Below are 17,303 nucleotides of genomic sequence, written 5' to 3'. Positions count from 1 at the left end.
GCTCGCACGCTTGAGGCTTATATGTGGAGGAGTGGAGTAGATTTATTCAGACAGGAGTCTTGTGACAGAAATATACCATCACATGGCTCGAAAGATAGTCCAGCCCCACCTCCCGGTTCCTCCTCCTGGCAGCAACATCAAAAACAAATGTGTCTTTACCCTGCAGGAGAATTGTTTGCTTCTAATAACGGGCGGGAGAAGATCCCCCCCCCACCCCACAATCTTGCTTGATTTGCTCAAGTACAGAAAGGCCTGAGTGTGCTTGTAAGATAGCCACTTGTGGGAGGTTTAACAGCCTCGTGAGCGGCTACCTAATAGCCCCTTCAGCTAAGACACAAATGGGTTCAGAAAAAAATGCAGCAGCCTGACATGGAATTGGGGGTGGGCTGTGGAATAAAAGAAGAGGAATGGAGACAGGGAGTTGATCTCTTGTCATTGGCGGGAATTCAGAAAAGCAAAACAGCCTAAAATACATATAGTGCCTGTGTTCTGTTAGGATAGATTGGCTTCCGGGCTTGAAGGCTTAAATCCAAGGCCAGTGCTAAACGTTAGGGAAGCCACCTGGCTGCCATTGAAAGCAGCAAATCTGTATTGGGTTGCCCCAACAATACCCAAGTCACTATGTCAACACGTATTTCCAGTTTCCCAACTCCCAGGGCAGAGGAACACAACATGCAGTGATGTCATGTCATGAGTAGTGTTTCACAAGATGTCTGGGGAGAGAAACATTAACGGGAACTGCTGATTTGACACTGTTCACGCTGCTCTTGCTGTGGGATAGGTCAGCCTACCATGCCACCGAGGCTTCGGCCACCACCTCAGTTTCCCATCTATGTGAAATGGGAATTCTAAGAATCTGCCTCATTGTTTCTGCAGGGGGAGGAAGGGGAAGAACGCACTCCAGATCAAGAGTGATTTGTACTGGGGGCGCTTTACTCCAACACCTTGTGCAATGGTTCCCCCACTGAACTGTGCCTGGAAGTGCTGATGCGGATCTAAAAACAGCCTGAATCCTATGTAGACAGAAGCCAGGTAGGGTAAAGCTTCCAACACACTCAACCAATGGATGCTCAACTGCATTTTAGCCATTGCACATCAGCCTTGCAAGCTCCTTTTGAATGACAACAGCACAATATTTCATTCTCCCAAGTTCAGGACTGGAAGTGCAAGGCTGGGTGAGACTATAGCCTTGGAGCATATTGTTTATCTGTTCTCTTCTATTTTATTTTGCTACTTTTCTTTTTACTATTTTACTTCACATTATTTTTACCTCCCCTCCCCCAATAATTTTTATTAGTGTTCAGTTACAATAACCCAATGGTAGCCTCATCATAACAATGCCAAATCATAGTACAATTACTAATCCCAATCATTCAAATATCAAATTATAAAATTTGGGTGGCCTCCCGCATGTGCTAGAACTAATGGTTTGATTATTTACTTTTCTGCATTCCAAACCTTATTCATCTCAATTACATTCAATCCAAAATAACAATCCGTTATACAACAACTGTAATATGAATGACACCCACTCATCTTAACACATTAAATGATTTATAAATCTATAGGTGAAGCATTCAAACTATATCCTTATTCCTCCTGTGTGTGACAATTATTCTGTTGGTGGTGTTCCTTCCTGTCCTTGTAAAATGTTATGTCTATCTTTTCCCAGCGATTGCTGCTCCCCATCATGCCTTGGGCGGAGCTAATACCCCATTACTTATTTTTACTATTTTACTTTATTTTATTTTACTATTAATAAAGACTTTTTTTTTAATTGGCCAGTTGTGTGTGCTCCAGCTCTAGCTAACAGCAGAAGCTCAACCGAGCTGTGGGTGGGTGTTTTAGCACTTGCACACTCTGTGACCGTAGTGACAGACTCCAGCTCCCCAACTTGAAAGGAGGCAGTGGCCAATCATATCCATACCCACTCACTTGATAAATTTCCGGGCAAAGACTTTCAGCTTCCCTGTAGCTGCTGCAGCTGCCAACAACAGATCCAAGCTCTTCCCAGACAGCATATGTCCCAAGACGCCCAGCAGCCCTTCTGGGGTTTTCGAGTGATCTGAATCCATTGTCTGGAGTAGCAGAGAAATAAAGAAAGAAAGTAATTGAGTCGACGAAGGTTCCCGATTGATAGCCGGCAGGGAACAAACTACAGAGAATTGTGTAAAGAGAAATCAGTTCTTAGCAACTTAACTACATGCCCGTGGGTATTCATCACCATTTCACAGAATTAAAATTGTAAAACAAAAAAAATGCAATATGAGAAATAAAAATACATTTAAAAATCAAGATGAAGGTAGACACGCCGTGGTCCAGCTGAATGAAGCCAGCAGACCACTGGTGGTCCACAAATCACAGTTTGGGAATCCCTGAACTAAAGAAAGGTGAAAATTTTTCAATTGCTAAAAGGAATGTGAAGGCTTTGTCCAATATTAGAAAGAGAATTAACACAGAAATGTCTCCGGTTCCCTTCCTTTAAAAAGAAAAAATATGGCTAAGTCACAATCAATCAACACACATTAACAAAGCACCAACTAAGAGGGGGAAAACACAGAATGTGTAACTTACCATAGATTGTCTAGATTGTCTTTACAAGATACATAGAGAAGTCTTCAGAGAATTAACAGATATATCTGGATTGCATTTCCAAGACTAGTTATTGGATGTCTTTCCAGAGGCATTTGTATACTTCAGATGAGGGTCTACCCATTGTTTCTTTGGTTACATGTTCAATAAAGGTTTGTCAGGCCTTGTAAAAATATGCCTGGCTGTACTTAACCTTCAGAGTAGCAAAACTGGTAGTTGTTTCTCCAATAAACCATACTTTCAGATACCTTATGTCTAGGGTCACAATGTTTGCTAACTTGGTAAATGTTGGTGTGCCACCCCCAATTCCTGTGTCACTTTGTCCCAGAGGGCAAAGCCACCACAGATTTATGTGTGACAGCCCAATGGGTGTGACAGAACAACAGAATGGTCTGTGTTTTGCTGTGTTCTCTCTAATACAAGCACAGACAAACTACTCAAGTGGCTTCTTGTGCCAAACAGCTGACCACTGTCCCAGGATATTTCGTGCCCTGTCCCCTTCCCCAAAATGCCTTGAAATCATTTGATACACTTTGATATGCAAGGCGTAGGTTCAAATCCCCAGTTGTGAAGCTCTGCTATCAGCCAGAGACAAGACACTTTCTTCCAACCTAATTTACAGTGCTATTCAAACCATGTCTACTGGGATGCAACTCAGTGGGCTTCACTTCCAGGTAAGTGGGGTTGTTCAGTTTGTAGCCTTAATCTCATAACAGCTCTGAGATGAAACATTGCTCTGAGCAACTTCAAGGGAAGATAGCTTCAGTGGGAGTTATTCCCTCGTGTGTTTAAGCCAGGGGTCAGCAACCTTTTTCAGCCATGGGGCGGTCCACCGTCCCTCAGGCCATGTGGTGGGCCGGACTATATTTTGGGGGAAAAATGAACAAATTCCAATGCCCCACAAATAACCCAGAGATGCATTTTTTTAAAAAGGGAACATTCTACTCAAGTAAAAACATGCTGATTCCTGGACCGTCCACAGGCCGGATTGAGAAGGCGATTGGGCCGCATCCGACCCACAGGCCTTAGGTTGCCTACCCCTGGTCTAGGCCTTAGTAGCACCAAAGACTAGCACAGCAGCAGTACTAAAAATAATAAAGGTATTCCAGTTTCTGTGTTCAAGATGCCATCACAAGGTTAGTGCCTACTTTCAGGATGTTGGTGACGGTGGGCTCCGCTCGCAGGATGAGGCCTGGGTTGGGTTGAATGTTAGCATTCTCGGGAGACTTTAAACGTGGCGCATGTTCCCGATCAGCGGTCCTGGGTGAGGTCAGAAGAAAAATACCCAAAGTTGAAATAAGAGGGTAAAGAGCTCTTTAATGAAAGTGGAATGCTCTGCTATAAGGGCCACCCCACCAGTACAAAATTCACATATCTATAAGCTTCTGATGAAAATTCAGGGCAATAAACTTTTAATTTCTGAGAGTTTGACTCAGGTTAACTTCCATATTTAACCTGTGGGTTCTCGGAAACAAAACTCCTAGTCCCCGTGGGCTCAATGCAGATGACAAACTGACTGAGTGGTAAAGTTTTCTACGATGGTTTTGCTTTGTCTATACCCTTTAACTGTTTGGAAGCTTTTGGACTCCAACTCCTATCAGATTCAGCCAGTGTGGCCAATAGTCAGGAGGAGATGTAAATGGTTGTCCAACATCTGGAAAACCATAGGTATCCCATCCCCGGTCTGTATTAAGGAAAAAGTGGTAGAATTCGCCCATCCACTTGCCACTCATTCTAATGTGTGCTAAATTTTGAAGACCTTATCATGTGGCTAGGCTCCCCCACATTTACAGCTTATTTATTTGAAACATTTTTGTTCTAAAAAAGTAAAGGTAAAGGGACCCCTGACCATTAGGTCCAGTCGTGACCGACTCTGGGGTTGCGGCGCTCATCTCGCTATGTCGGCGACAGGACAGTCCCTGTCTCCAGGCTTACAATCTAAAAAAGACATGGCACAAAAGGAAACGCAACTGAGAGGGTGGTGGAGAGGTTGGGTGGGGAAGCAAGCTCGGGAACTATTATTTCTTAGCTACAGAATTCTTGCAATGACAAGCTAGAATAGAAGGATTTCAAGGAGAGGAGGAGCAAAAAGTTTCGGGGCTTTTGGAAGAACAGATGAAGAAGGCCTACAATCCCAACTTAATAAACTAGTCATCTGTATTAGTAATCTGTGGCAGGCAAATATGACCTGGAGTAAGGAAGACAGCCCCTGAGTTATAGCATGTCACAGCTAGAGCTGTCTTTCAAAGCAAGATTTTTGTCTCCCCTGCTTTTTTGCCATAGTTTTTTTTTTTAAAAAAGAGTTCAGATATCCATTCCAAGTGCTGTTTATCATTTAAACATGCTGAAATATCTACAGCCTCTGACAGGTTGTTTTTTTAAATTAAAAAAATTATTAACTTAAGTTTAGTGTATTTTGTTGAGGAGCAACCTTTTAATATGCAAACAGAACTCCTACTCACAAGCTGTTTGTGGCTGGATACCCTGAGCAGAAACTGAAAGAAAATGGAAGGAAAAGTCTACGTACATCCTTGCCCAATCCATATTAATAAAACAAGACTAAATCAGCACTGGACAGCTTACTACAGTGTGTCTGAGGGTTTATTTGCTAAGGCGTCAGTTTGTGCTGTGATGAGAGGTGGGTGGGGAGGGAGAGAGAATACAATTCCCCCCACCACCAACAACAACCAGTTTAAAAGGTGTGAAATTAAGCACAGCAGATGCTTCGCAGGCTTAAAAAGCAATGCATTTAATGACTTTGCCAGCTTAAAACCAAATGCAATCTTTTTTTTAAAAAAAAAGCCGTATTTTTCCCCCCCTTAAGAGAAAGAAAATTTGAAAGACAGGGTGAGAAGTTTCACTGGCCTCTTTGAAACAACAACGCTATTATCAGTATGAATAAACCCTTAAGATTGTGGGAATATATTAACCATCCACTTCCCTAAAGAAAGAACTAGTGACAAAATGCTGCCGCAAGGCACAGAGGGCGATGCCTTCCCTCCACTGCAGCAGAGCAAGTCAGTAAATGAAGCTGAAGCCACAGCAGCCACAGATTAAAGCAAAGCCTGCCACAGTCACTTGGGTACGCTTGCACTTTTAAGCTTACATTTAAGAAATGGGCAAGCTTCCTTGCATTTACCACTTGATAAGTTGATCGCATGCATTCGCCCATGGTTTTAGAGAAGCTGAGAATAATACACGGCTGCTGGGGGAACGTCTTCAAGACAGTTGTCAGGCAGCTGAGAACTTCCTTTCCTCTTCCCCATAAGTTAAGGGGCAGAAGCTCAAGAAATGTTGAAGCAACCACTATATGCGTCTTTGCCCCTGCATCTAGCCTATCGCCCCTTTTGTGCAAAGCTAGATAAGCCTACCGTTTGGCTATGAGGTTGTTCATGTTGGCTTCGGAGAGCAGACCCTGCTTGCCACATTCTTGAAAGAGAAGGCTTGTGCAGTCACAGCTGGAAGAACAACCACCAAAAGAGGAAAAAAATGTGTTAAAATGTATGAACAAACATGGTCCATAATGGAGACAGACTGTTCTCTCACTGGACCTTTTGGGGAAGGACACTAGATGGCACAAGGTGAATTAAGGAAGAGATGGTGGGAATACAACTAAAGGTGAAAGAATATAACTGGGAGGCACAGAAAGAATCCCCTGTTAAAATGCCTCTCTTTGATTGGGTCCCTGCATTTCAACTGTCATAAAATTTGTAGAGTTTTTATTGTGCGCCATTTTTGACGTTGCAAATATAGTAACAATCAGGGAAAGGAGGAATACAAAGGAGGATACCAGGATTCAACCTTCTAGTTTCCACAGTGTTAAAGAAAGGACAAACCTTGAGTGGAAGCAACTGCTGTTGAAAGGCTCAAAAGTTCAAAAAGGATCTGTGTGGTTTCAGTGACTGACACCTGCATGCTCTAAATTTCACTTTGGGCCCAGTAAGGAAATTGTTCAACCTGTCCTGAAGGGACTCAAGGATTGGTTAGCATTTTGAGAATGGCCACAGATCCAGCTTTGTCTCTAGAGGCCTAAGTGGCCTGATGCAGTATGTTTTGCATTTCTATCTGTGCTACTTCCAAGTTTTGCTTTCATGGGGAATATGTCATTTTAGCCACACAAACGCCTTCCGGGTAGAGACAGAAGCTTGCTGAATGCTGCCCAGTCAGCTTCTTAGTTGAGGAGCAGGGAAATGAACCCTGGTCTCCTCCATCCAAGCTCAATGCTCTTCCCATTACTACACAGCTACCTACAAGACCAACCAAATTGGTTGGCTCAATTCTGTAAACAAAGCACATTTGCATGTGTACACTCACTTCCTTTGCATAACCTATTGAGTTTTTCTGCCAGCCGTGAGAGAGAGGTCGCTAATTACTGAACGTTTCTGAGCCTCTATCCACTCATTTTCAAGGCTACTTTAAAGGCATGCCACCTCAAAAAAAAAACCCCAAAACCACCAGAAACCTAAAACAAACATCTGGACTCTCAAGGTGCTGAATTATGCAATTCTGCACTTGCAAGTTGAGACCACAGGAGTGCAGAATGAACAGAACCCAGGAGTTGCTCATTGTACCCTACAGCTCATAGGCAGGCAATTTATCATGTATCATGCACAGAGCACATCCAGCCCTGGCTGAAGGATTAAGCATTAAGAAAGAACCACCTCAAGTTTGTGCTTATGTTTCCATAACAGAACAAAGCGTTCAAGAGCTGGGCACAAGAAAATTGGACCAAACTGATTCAAAATACTACTTTATGCAAGAGCGACACTGACTGCTTCACACATTGGGGAGTTTGGGTCTTAATCTATCATGCAGAACAAACAGTTCTAATTGCGACAGCAGCAGCAAACCTATGCATGGAGAATTCTGTTTACAAGGCTGTCCGCTTTCCCTGGCCCTTCCCCCAGTTCTAATCTCCTGTTATATCCCACCCAGCAGGGGGGAAACAGGGAATTTTCCTTGAAAAATTCCCATTTCAGATTAAACTGTGCTAGCTTCTAGTTTTCTGTTGTCAGTGCTATTGTTCTGTATTTTGTATATCTGTATTTCCAACACTCTCTTTCGATGCTTCGAATGCTTGGTGTAAGCCGCTTTGGACACAGCGGCATGTAAGTAAACGCAGTCAACCAATCAACATCTGGAATGTTACTAAGTTAAGAAAAGAGGGAGTAGGCTTGAGCAGTGAAGAAGAGGCCAGTCCTCCCACAGGCCCCTTCTACTAACCAAACCAGTTTCTGTGACTGGTGACCACTTCAGAGAGCTTATACCAGGTTCCGGTTTGAGTAACAAACACACCTCCCTCACAAGTTGGTCCATTTAACTTCCTCTGGATGACAACCACCTTAGCAATTTCTCTCACTATCTAACCCTGCTCAACTCTGCCGTGTCTATCAGGTTGTTCCCATTTCAACCTTGACTGTTCTCCCACCTTGCGTGACCCTACTCCAAAAAGCAAACTGGTTTTGGCCAAAATATCCCTCCAACCTAGTCTTCAATGCTCACTATTCAACTTGGTTCAGTGGGGGGGGGGGGAATAATGATGTGTTTATGTCCTGTCTCTAGTCACTTGCTGTATTTTTTTGCATTCAATTAAATATATCAAACAACAACAACATTAAATTTAAAAAGCAGCCTTCATCCTGACAGTAACGCTAGGGTTGCCAAGCTCCCTAAGAGTTAGACCCTGAGATTCAAGGAGTGGAGCTTTGGAGGAAAAAGGATGGTGGCTGGCAGCTAAGAGAGCGGCATCTCATGGGAGCAGAGACCCTGATAAACATGGGAGTGAAACTGAGAGAAGAACTCCCAGGCCAAGCAGGAAAAGCCCTTGGGCTCTGTCCCCTCTACTTGAAGAGCCATGAACAAAAGGGAACCTACTTGCAGCGTTGGTCAGCCTTGTCCAGAAGGGGCGTCAGCTTCAGGAGGAACTCAAAGGCACAATTCACATCTTCGGTGAAGTCCTGCAATTGCACAATTATTTTCTTCCTTACATCTAAAGGGTCTGCCAATGCTGTACTGGAATCCCCACCCATAATCCCCTATAAAAACAGGCCAAGGCAGTGCATCCCAATAAGCCCACTGAGAACATTAGCTCCTGGTAATTTCTTTTCGGCAAGTTTCATGCTATAGAATTTACCACTGAGCGAGCTAGAATAAAAATTCCAGCAAAGTTAAAGGGTTGGTTGTTTTGTTTCTCTCCACGCCCCCCTTTTGTGGTGTAGAAGCTTGAACCACTTGATTAAGTAAACTGAAGCCCTGCAGACACACTGGTGAAGAATTACTTCTTTTGAACTGCTCTTTGCAAGTGGTACATTGCAGTTGGGGGTTTTATAGAGTAAGGGAGAATATGATAAATGTGTGTGGAACTGAATTTGTTTTCATCTGTCTCTCTTAAAGACCACATTAGATTACCTCTATGACTGGGAAGACAGGTTCGAATCCCACTTTAGCCATAAACTCACTCAGTGGCAGAAGAACTACTTTTTAACCAAAAGCTCCATTTAGCCCAGCATTCTGTTTAAGGCAGCAGACAGCAGTCAAATGCCTCTGTGAAGCTCACAAAGAGGATATGATGGAAATGCCTTTCTTCTTTGATCTAAAGCATGATAATCATAGAAATTCTGGCTCTTCATCCTTACCCATCATGGCTAGAGTCACTGATGGGCCTTGTTCTCACTGAAAATCCCATCTTTAACCTAAGCATTATTAATTGCAAAACTAAAATCATGATGATTTGCTTCCATTTTTCTTCCCAAATAATTTTTAGCAGTTCTAAACAAATACAGTGGTACCTCGGGTTACGAACTTAATTTGTTCCGGAGGTCCGTTCTTAACCCCAAACCGTTCTTAACCTGAGGTGCGCTTTCGCTAATGGGGCCTCCTGCTGCCGCCACACCGCTGCCGCACGATTGCCGTTCTCATCCTGGGGCAAAGTTTGCAACCCAGAGCAACTACTTCCGGGTTAGCGGAGTTTGTAACCCAAAGCGTTTGTAACCCAAAGCGTTTGTAGCCCGAGGTACCACTGTAAATAGAACACTGATGTAGCTGTTGTGATGATGATGATGATTTGCTTTTCAAAAAGCAACCTTTACCTTTTCTCCTTGAGGATATTTTTTCAGTTTTACGAGTACTTGTGGAATCTGAAAAAGAGCAAAGTAAGAATTTAATAAGGGACGTCAAAACTATCGCCCCCCCCCATCTCCTTGTGAATTTTGCTCCCTGGCTCACTCGTCCTGGACTGCCAAAAACTCCTTTGCATTTTCACTCCCCTCCCCCTTTTCACAGCCCCTCCTCCTCCTCCTAGACCCTGCAAGACAGTTGTTCTTGACTTCCACTCAGTCCCATTGCCCTTTAACAATCCTCTGGCCCTCCAGATGTTGCTGAACTACAACTCCCGTCACCCCCAGCAAGAATGGCCAAGGATGGTTCAGCCATATCACGAGCGTCCAAAGTTTTTCACAGCTGCTTGTAGTCCTCTTTCCCAAAACACCTTCATACCTCTATTCTCTCGTGAACCCTAACTGCACACAGACCCTGTGCAAACTGGCCTTTGCTTTCCTCATAAATGCCAAGCTGTTTTTCAACTTCCTATTACTATTATCTTCACACTCCGATATTAGAACATTTCATGTTCCATCTACGAACATTCCATGACATGAAACTAGCCTAACTAATGCTCAGAAAAAGTTCCAAGTCAGTCTGGTTGCCGCTTCTGGTCTCCTTATCAACCAAGTCAAAGTCGCATACTGGCTTAATTACTTCCAGTGACAAATCTGGGGTGGATGCTAATGTGGTCGAGGGCCATAAATATTGAATCGGAAGGTTTCAAATCTCAACTCGGCTATGAAACCGATTTCTCCCTTGCTTTTGAAGATAAGAAAGCATTTTGCACATGAAACTGGAAATAAATATTCAAAAAAACCAACAAACTCCTAAATGTAGAATTAGGCATGTCTAATCTGATCTTCATGCTATCATATGGCAACAAGCTCCAGAGATTAACTGTTTGTTATTTCTTTTGCTTTCCAGTTTGTTCAGGAGTGTGTGTGTTTGTCTCTTTCATACTTCTTAATTTATTCCTCTTTGCATGGCTGATAAGTTACATGATGTACTTGAGTTGCAATAGAGATTTACTGAGCAGGCAGGGAATGCTAAGTTGCAATTTGCTGGATCTCTTTGGGGGAATCTAGCAGCGTCACAAGTGTGTTTACCAAGAAAGCCAGGGAGAAGGAAGACAGAGCCATCTGGCTTATGTTTACATTGCAAAAAAATAAAAAAATAAAAGAAGTATATAGCTAAATACAGATACTCCTCCAGGCTCTACCAAAGATGACAGCCCAGAAAGAGCATAAGAAGAGATTGGTGTTTCCACTCACTATAATAGTGAATGGCATCCAAGACCCCGGCTGCCAGTAGATCTGAGAACCTGCATTGATGCAGATGGGGGAAACTATGATTACAAAGGGCAAGAATTATCATGGCAGAGGTTACCATGAGAGTAAAAGTATTTGACCAAGACCCTAGAGGAATTTGGTATTTCTTTCTTTTTGTTCCTAATCCCTAACGTTGCAGCTGCGTTGTGCCAGGACTGATACAGGGGCAGCCATACTTGATCCTGCTCAGCAGCGTGTTTTACCAACCCAGGGTTCCTGAAGCCAGAGGTGAGGACTGGAGTAGAGCTGGCAGAAGTTACTGTTCTGTTGACCAGTCAAAAGCAAAAGGCTGGGCTCCAAAGTGCTCACAAGACTGGCCAATCCAGAGGTCTCGTGCTGCCTGCCAATTGCAGAGGTCGAGGTTGGACACACCTATCCATGCCTTCTATACCTGAAGAGAACTCCGGGCCCAAGCATACACAGCCCCAGGTACCCATTAGGCTGGGTCCCAGCCAGAGTTCAATAAAGGTTTTAAGCAGAGATTGAGAATCTGTAGCTTTCCAGATGCCGTTCAATTACAGTTCCCAATTCCTGACCCGCTGGCCAAACTGACTCAGGCTGTTGGGAGTCTGAGTCCAATGACACCTGAAGGCCACAGGTTTAGATTCCCTGGTTGAGAACCTAGTAAGGAGCACTAGAGTGGTCAGGTTACTGAGACACTCTCCTTCCCCATTTTGCTTAAATAATATTTCTAGACCTTGCAGTTGCAGAAAACAACCACAGCCTTGAACATAAAACTCACAGTTTCTGCTAAAAGTTTGGAATCAGTGTCCAGATACACGTTTCCAAAGGTGTCCCTATCAAAAAATGAAGCAGGGGACAGGGGGCTGCAGGTAGACCCCCAAGGCTAACGGGGGGGGGGGGTTCAACCAGGCTGGGAAAACAGGAATATCAACCAGATATTTGGGAGAGTCTATCAAGCCTGTGCAATGCCAGAAAATAGAAGCAGAAAGAAGCCTGATGCAGGGGGGAGAAAACTGTTGAATTACGGAGAAGCGGGGTAGGTGAGGGATAAAGAGAAACCCGTTCCCTTCACCTAGGTCAGCCACACTGCTCAGGAAGAGACATGGGCTAAGGCAATGTATCAGGAATGCAGGGAACTGCTTTATATCATGTCAGACTATGGGTCCCTCTAGTATTGTCTGCACCAACTGGGAGTGACCAACTGTCTCCAGGATTTCAGGCAAGGGATGTTCCCCAGCTCTCACATGGAGATACCAAAGACTGGACGTTGGGAATGTGAAGCATGCGCTCTACCACTGAGTTACTGCCCTCTCTTGTACCTGATGCCCTAAAATGACCACAAATTTATCCAACTTCCCATAACCCTTTTGGTCTCTGTTGCTCGGTAAGCTGGGAAACTCAGATGGCAACAAAAGAACTTTATGAAAGGCTGAGCCCCAGCTATTTGGGCTTAAGGGCACCTTACCTTGAGGAATGTGAAGGCTGTCCATTTGAGTTCCTCTGTCCCTTCAGGAGACTCAATCAGCCCCACAAAGCAGGCTTTCCAGATTTCCAGAATGAAAAGCGGGGATGGAATGCGCTAGCAGGGAGAAGAGACACAGGGAGAAAAGGCCTCAGGATCTCCCTCAGGGAACACCGTTTGGATTCAGAGTGTCGCAGTATTGACGGGAAAAAAAAAAGGCTGGATGTGAGATTTCTAGCACACTTGTTGGACTATCCAGCAGTCCTATTCCACCACCATCCCAACTTCTCACGCAAAGCACACTTCGCACACTCTGAAGAGTGTTATGCATCATGATCCTTCAGCCAAGAGTCCACAAACTGTAGCTGGGCTTGATAACCTAGCCAACAAGAGTAAGTGCCTATAAGCACCGACAGTGCCTCTTTCCACTAAGCGAATGCAGCGCCACCCCTTCCTCCTCCCCCACCCACAAATGAATGAGAAGAGCTTAGAGGACAGATGGCACGGCGCCTGTGTACTTCTCTTATTAGAAAGCAGATATGGCCCCCACCTCCCTTGCAAGTCTAACATATACTACTAAATAACAGAGCCTCCCTCTCCCAAAGTCTAGGCCTGGTTTTTCCCAATCCCTGTCCGACAGCTCTTCACAAAAATACTGCCTCCCTCTCAGATCCTCCAAACTCTCTCGACTCAAATAGCTTCTTCCTTGTTCTTTGCACCCACTTCTACACAGATTCATTCATGCCCATACACAGCAAGGTAGGACTCCAATTTCAATACCAGGGGCAAAAGGCCAGTAAATATATCCTTTCCTATCACAGCAACACACACACACAACATCCTTGCAGCAACACACACACACAACCACACACAACCACATTTTTCTTTTACTAGGGGCTGCACCCCTGCTCACCTGCCATTCCTCCCACATTAACCCCCTAGAGCTTCCTTCCCCTTCCCACCCCATACAATTACTAAGCTTGTTTTCCACCTTCCCAAGCCATTTCTGAAGCCACTTCTCTTTTGTATTCTGCAGCCCCACCACCTTTACCCTCATGTCCATTCCTCCCTCCTTTGCTGCAAGCTCCCCTATACACCACCTCTGTGGGTAACTTCCTGCGTCTTCCTCCTCCTACACATTTCAACTACTAAGCACCCTTACGTCCAGTTATGAAGCCACTATCCCCTCCTACACTTCAGAGAGAAAGAGAGAAGCATCACAAGAAAAACTGGGCCTTGGTCATCAGCCTAAGTGAATAACGGCGGGAGAAATTATGCTGAAGCATTCTCTCCAGAGACTAGAAGCTCCCAGCCCTCCCAAGTTTCCAACCAAAAGCACAGAAAGTTTGCTTAAAAAGCTACATCTGCCTTTTTCCTCTTTCCATCCCCAAACTTATAGGGCAAAGCCAGCACTATACAGCCAGTATAGGTCTCCTACTGTCATCTAACTCTCTTTAATTTTCCATTGTTTTAATTTGCATTTCAAAAGAGAGGTACAACAGATGCCCAGACTAGATAAACAATTCGCCTCATGGTAAAACTGATCCTGGACAGTACCGTTTTGGAATGCATAGGAGGGACCACAGGACTGAATTCACTGCTGTACAAACATGTTATTCATATAGAAAACTCTGTGCCAGGGGGAAGGGATCTAGTCCAGTCTTCCTGCGACATGCTAGCTACCTAAGTGCTGGATGTTCTTCTTTATTCATGGAAGAAAATTCAAATATGCAAGCCCCCGTCTGCAGTCTGAAGTGGAGCATTTCTACCATGCAATGGGACTGCCCAGCCCAATCCAATGGGAGTCACAGACACAGTGAGACAAAGCATCCTTCCTATGGTCCAGCCATACCTGCATCCTTTTGACCATCATGAGTTGCTCCACCAGCGGCTGCGGCTCTCCAGTCAGGTTCATTGTCCCCTCTAGCAGCACCACGGCATGGATCGTGGGGAAGCCAGTTTTGTTCAGCTGTTCCGCGTGCACAGAGAGCATAGTGGGGATACTGTGTGGAAAATTGGGACAGGGAGGAAGAGGAGGTATTAGAAGTTCGGTTCCGTTTGTGTATGGAAAGGAAAAAGCTCACTACTCACAGTGCAGCTGCCATCTGCCCACCTCTTGACAAGGCCAATGCACTCCTCTGCCTGGCTTTGTAACTGGCTGTTGCTGATGTGTCCCAAATTGTCTCCCAGCTTGGAAAGAGATTGTTCGATCGCGCTCCAGGAAGCTAAAAAGGAAAAGCAGCATTTTAAGTACCAATCAGCTCTTAGCCCTTGGTAATAGTTCTGCTGCCTTGGGAGATGCTAGGAGTTGACCCCAGGATCTTCTAAGAGTGTAGTCTACCTCTTTGTGAAACTGTTTCCTCAAACTGATGCTAGGTAAATTTATTAATGTTTGGGATCACACCTCGAACGCTGAAGATGCTGCTTCCATGTTGAACTTTTTAAAAAGGCAATGGAGACTCTGAAGTTTAAAAACAGCCATCAGAGTATTTCCAAATATTAATTTTTTTGAGGGAAAGCTGCGAAACAGCAGGCTTGCCCAATAGGGAAGCAGCAGTGCAATCTCCATGTAGGCAAAGGAGAAGAAACAAGGCCCGTGAATAAAGAAGACTGGGGTGGTGCTACTTCAGATCTTGTAAAGGGCCCTTGTGATTTTCGGGGGGGGGGGGAATCCATACCAAAACTACAGGAGAGTTCTGTAGTTGGCACTGGAATCTTGGATTCAAATCAAGCCCTACAGTTCTCAATGTAAATATTTTGTCTCTTTCCCACAAGACCGCCAGCCACTTACGTGTCTCTTCCAACTTGGCTATATGAATCAGGGCCCGGTTCTTGGTGCTGCCCAGGATCTTTGCCAGCCGCTCCAGGCACATCGTGAGCTGGTTCTCAGCAGACCCCTGCTCCAGAGGCTCCTTCATCTTCTCTGTGTAGAAGGCAGCACAGCGCAACATCCAGTTGAGGACACTCATCAAGGCACGGCAGAGGCCAATGCATTCTTCTGCCTTGCCATGGCAGCTGAACAAAAAGCAAAAAAGAGAGGGCAAATTCAGTCACATGACTTCAGTGGCCCTAAGAACTTCACTTTGGGACACCTGCATCATTTTCCAGGTCTCGTTGCCCCCCCTTCAAGCTCCACTCACACGTGCGTGGGAACTTGGGAGACAACGAAAGAACCACCAAAAGAAAAGTGTGCCGGGGACCATCCAGTAACGTCTCAGGAGGAGGGGGGGAGGCAGGACAGAGGTGGGAGCAGAAAAGACAACTTGAATGTGAACACAATCAGGGAAGGTCTTCTTCTATTTGTGTTCTGCTTTACTGTGCCAAATGACAGAGGCAGGACAAGAAGCCTGAACTAGTAGAAAAACAGTGAATGGCCATCTAAATACCTTTTCATGCCCCCACCTTCATCTTCAACTCCATTCCCATGCCTCACACTCCCTATTTTTGTGCAGTCCCCTTTGCCCTCTCATTTTCACCTTCATTCCCCTTTTTCCTACTCCCTCCTTACTTTTCTGAACTCTCTCTTGCACACAGATAACCCCTGTTTCTTGGCTTATCCCCTCTCTCCTTTTCTTTACCCCCAGCTCTGATGTTTCTCCTCGTTAAAACTAGTTTGCTTGCTTTTTTTAAAAAAAGAACAGTCCCTCAGTGTTTCTCCATCCTTGCTTTACTCAAATTTCTGCTGTTGTTTGAGTACAGCAAGAAGGGAGGAACACTGAAAGGGGGTGGAAATTGTTGTTGGAAATTTTCCTCTTCCTCAGCTGCCTGATGCGAGATTCACAGTAACTGTCAGTGATGTCTGAGCACTCTAGGTGCCCTTACTGAAGAGATACAGTAGCCTCATTCCTGAGAGTCCCAATGGTCTGGCAAGTCTAGGCATATTTACTATGTGAAGATGCTGAATGCAATAGACAAGGGACTGGGTGGCAGCAGATGCATTTATGACATAAGGTGCCTTCACGTCATCCATAGGAAGTAGTGAATAAAAGCTGCAAAGCTGTGTGGTTCAGTGAAAAGAAGACCAAGTACATTTTCGGGGACTCTATTAAGAGACTAAACTGCAAACCAGGAAGTTCCTGGTTCATATCTTCAACAGGAACAGGCAAGCCATTATCTCAGCTTCAACCCTCCATCTGCAATATAAGCGTAACAACACTCAGGTACCTACCTTACGGGACTATTTTAAGAATCACTGAGATAATATGTACGTAAAGCTATTCACAAGGGACGCGGGTGGTCTAAACCACAGAGCCTAGGACTTGCCGATCAGAAGGTCGGCGGTTCAAATCCCCGCAATGGGGTGAGCTCCCGTTGCTCAGTCCCTGCTCCTGCCCACCTAGCAGTTCGAAGGCACATCAAAGTGCAAGTAGATAAATAGGTACCGCTCCGGCGGGAAGGTAAACGGTGTTTCCATGCGCTGCTCTGGTTCGCCAGAAGCGGCTTAGTCATGCTGGCCACATGACCCGGAAGCTGTACGCCAGCTCCCTCAGCCAATAAAGCGAGATGAGCGCCGCAACCCCAGAGTCGGTCACGACTGGACCTAATGGTCGGGGTCCCTTTACCTTTTAAAAGCTATTCACAATAATGTGACGTATCCTTACTGCCAACATACAGCAGTACTTGGAGAATGTAGGGGCTCAGAGAATGGCTCAAGTCGCAAAACTCTGTTGCCCAACCTCCTTAAGCTTGCAAACATCTCTGCCCAATACTGTTTTACTGTGGCTTCACAGCAACCCCAGGAAGGGAGAGGATAATGGGGGATTTCTCCTACCATCCTGGGACGCCAGAATCGATGACTGGAAGAAATCAAGCATCTCAAGCTTGCACCCTGTGGCACTGCTGGGTACACTGTCACA

At 45.0% G+C, this 17,303-nt stretch overlaps 1 protein-coding gene across 5 annotated transcripts in view; it reads right to left on the bottom strand.

Annotated features, from left to right (window-relative positions):
• MED24 (mediator complex subunit 24) overlaps nt 1–17,303 on the bottom strand; it is a 48,906-nt gene that overhangs the window by 17,902 nt on the left and 13,701 nt on the right. For 3 of the 5 annotated variants that reach the window (XM_053360761.1, XM_053360763.1, XM_053360762.1), the window contains exons 6-15: nt 15,239–15,462; nt 14,561–14,672; nt 14,300–14,450; nt 12,451–12,564; nt 9,681–9,728; nt 8,467–8,549; nt 5,964–6,050; nt 5,055–5,087; nt 3,741–3,852; nt 1,936–2,078 (exon numbers count right to left, since the gene is read on the bottom strand). In XM_053360761.1, the coding sequence (XP_053216736.1) occupies nt 1,936–2,078; nt 3,741–3,852; nt 5,055–5,087; nt 5,964–6,050; nt 8,467–8,549; nt 9,681–9,728; nt 12,451–12,564; nt 14,300–14,450; nt 14,561–14,672; nt 15,239–15,462 (1,107 nt within the window). The remainder of the gene's footprint in view (nt 1–1,935; nt 2,079–3,740; nt 3,853–5,054; nt 5,088–5,963; nt 6,051–8,466; nt 8,550–9,680; nt 9,729–12,450; nt 12,565–14,299; nt 14,451–14,560; nt 14,673–15,238; nt 15,463–17,303) is intronic. The other 2 variants (XM_053360764.1, XM_053360765.1) reach the window with 1 other exon arrangement.

This window comes from Podarcis raffonei, chromosome 13 (assembly GCF_027172205.1).
Source record: "Podarcis raffonei isolate rPodRaf1 chromosome 13, rPodRaf1.pri, whole genome shotgun sequence".
Lineage (NCBI taxonomy): Eukaryota > Metazoa > Chordata > Lepidosauria > Squamata > Lacertidae > Podarcis > Podarcis raffonei.
Note: the sequence above shows the minus strand (reverse complement) of the source record. Positions and strands in the feature narration are given on the sequence as shown.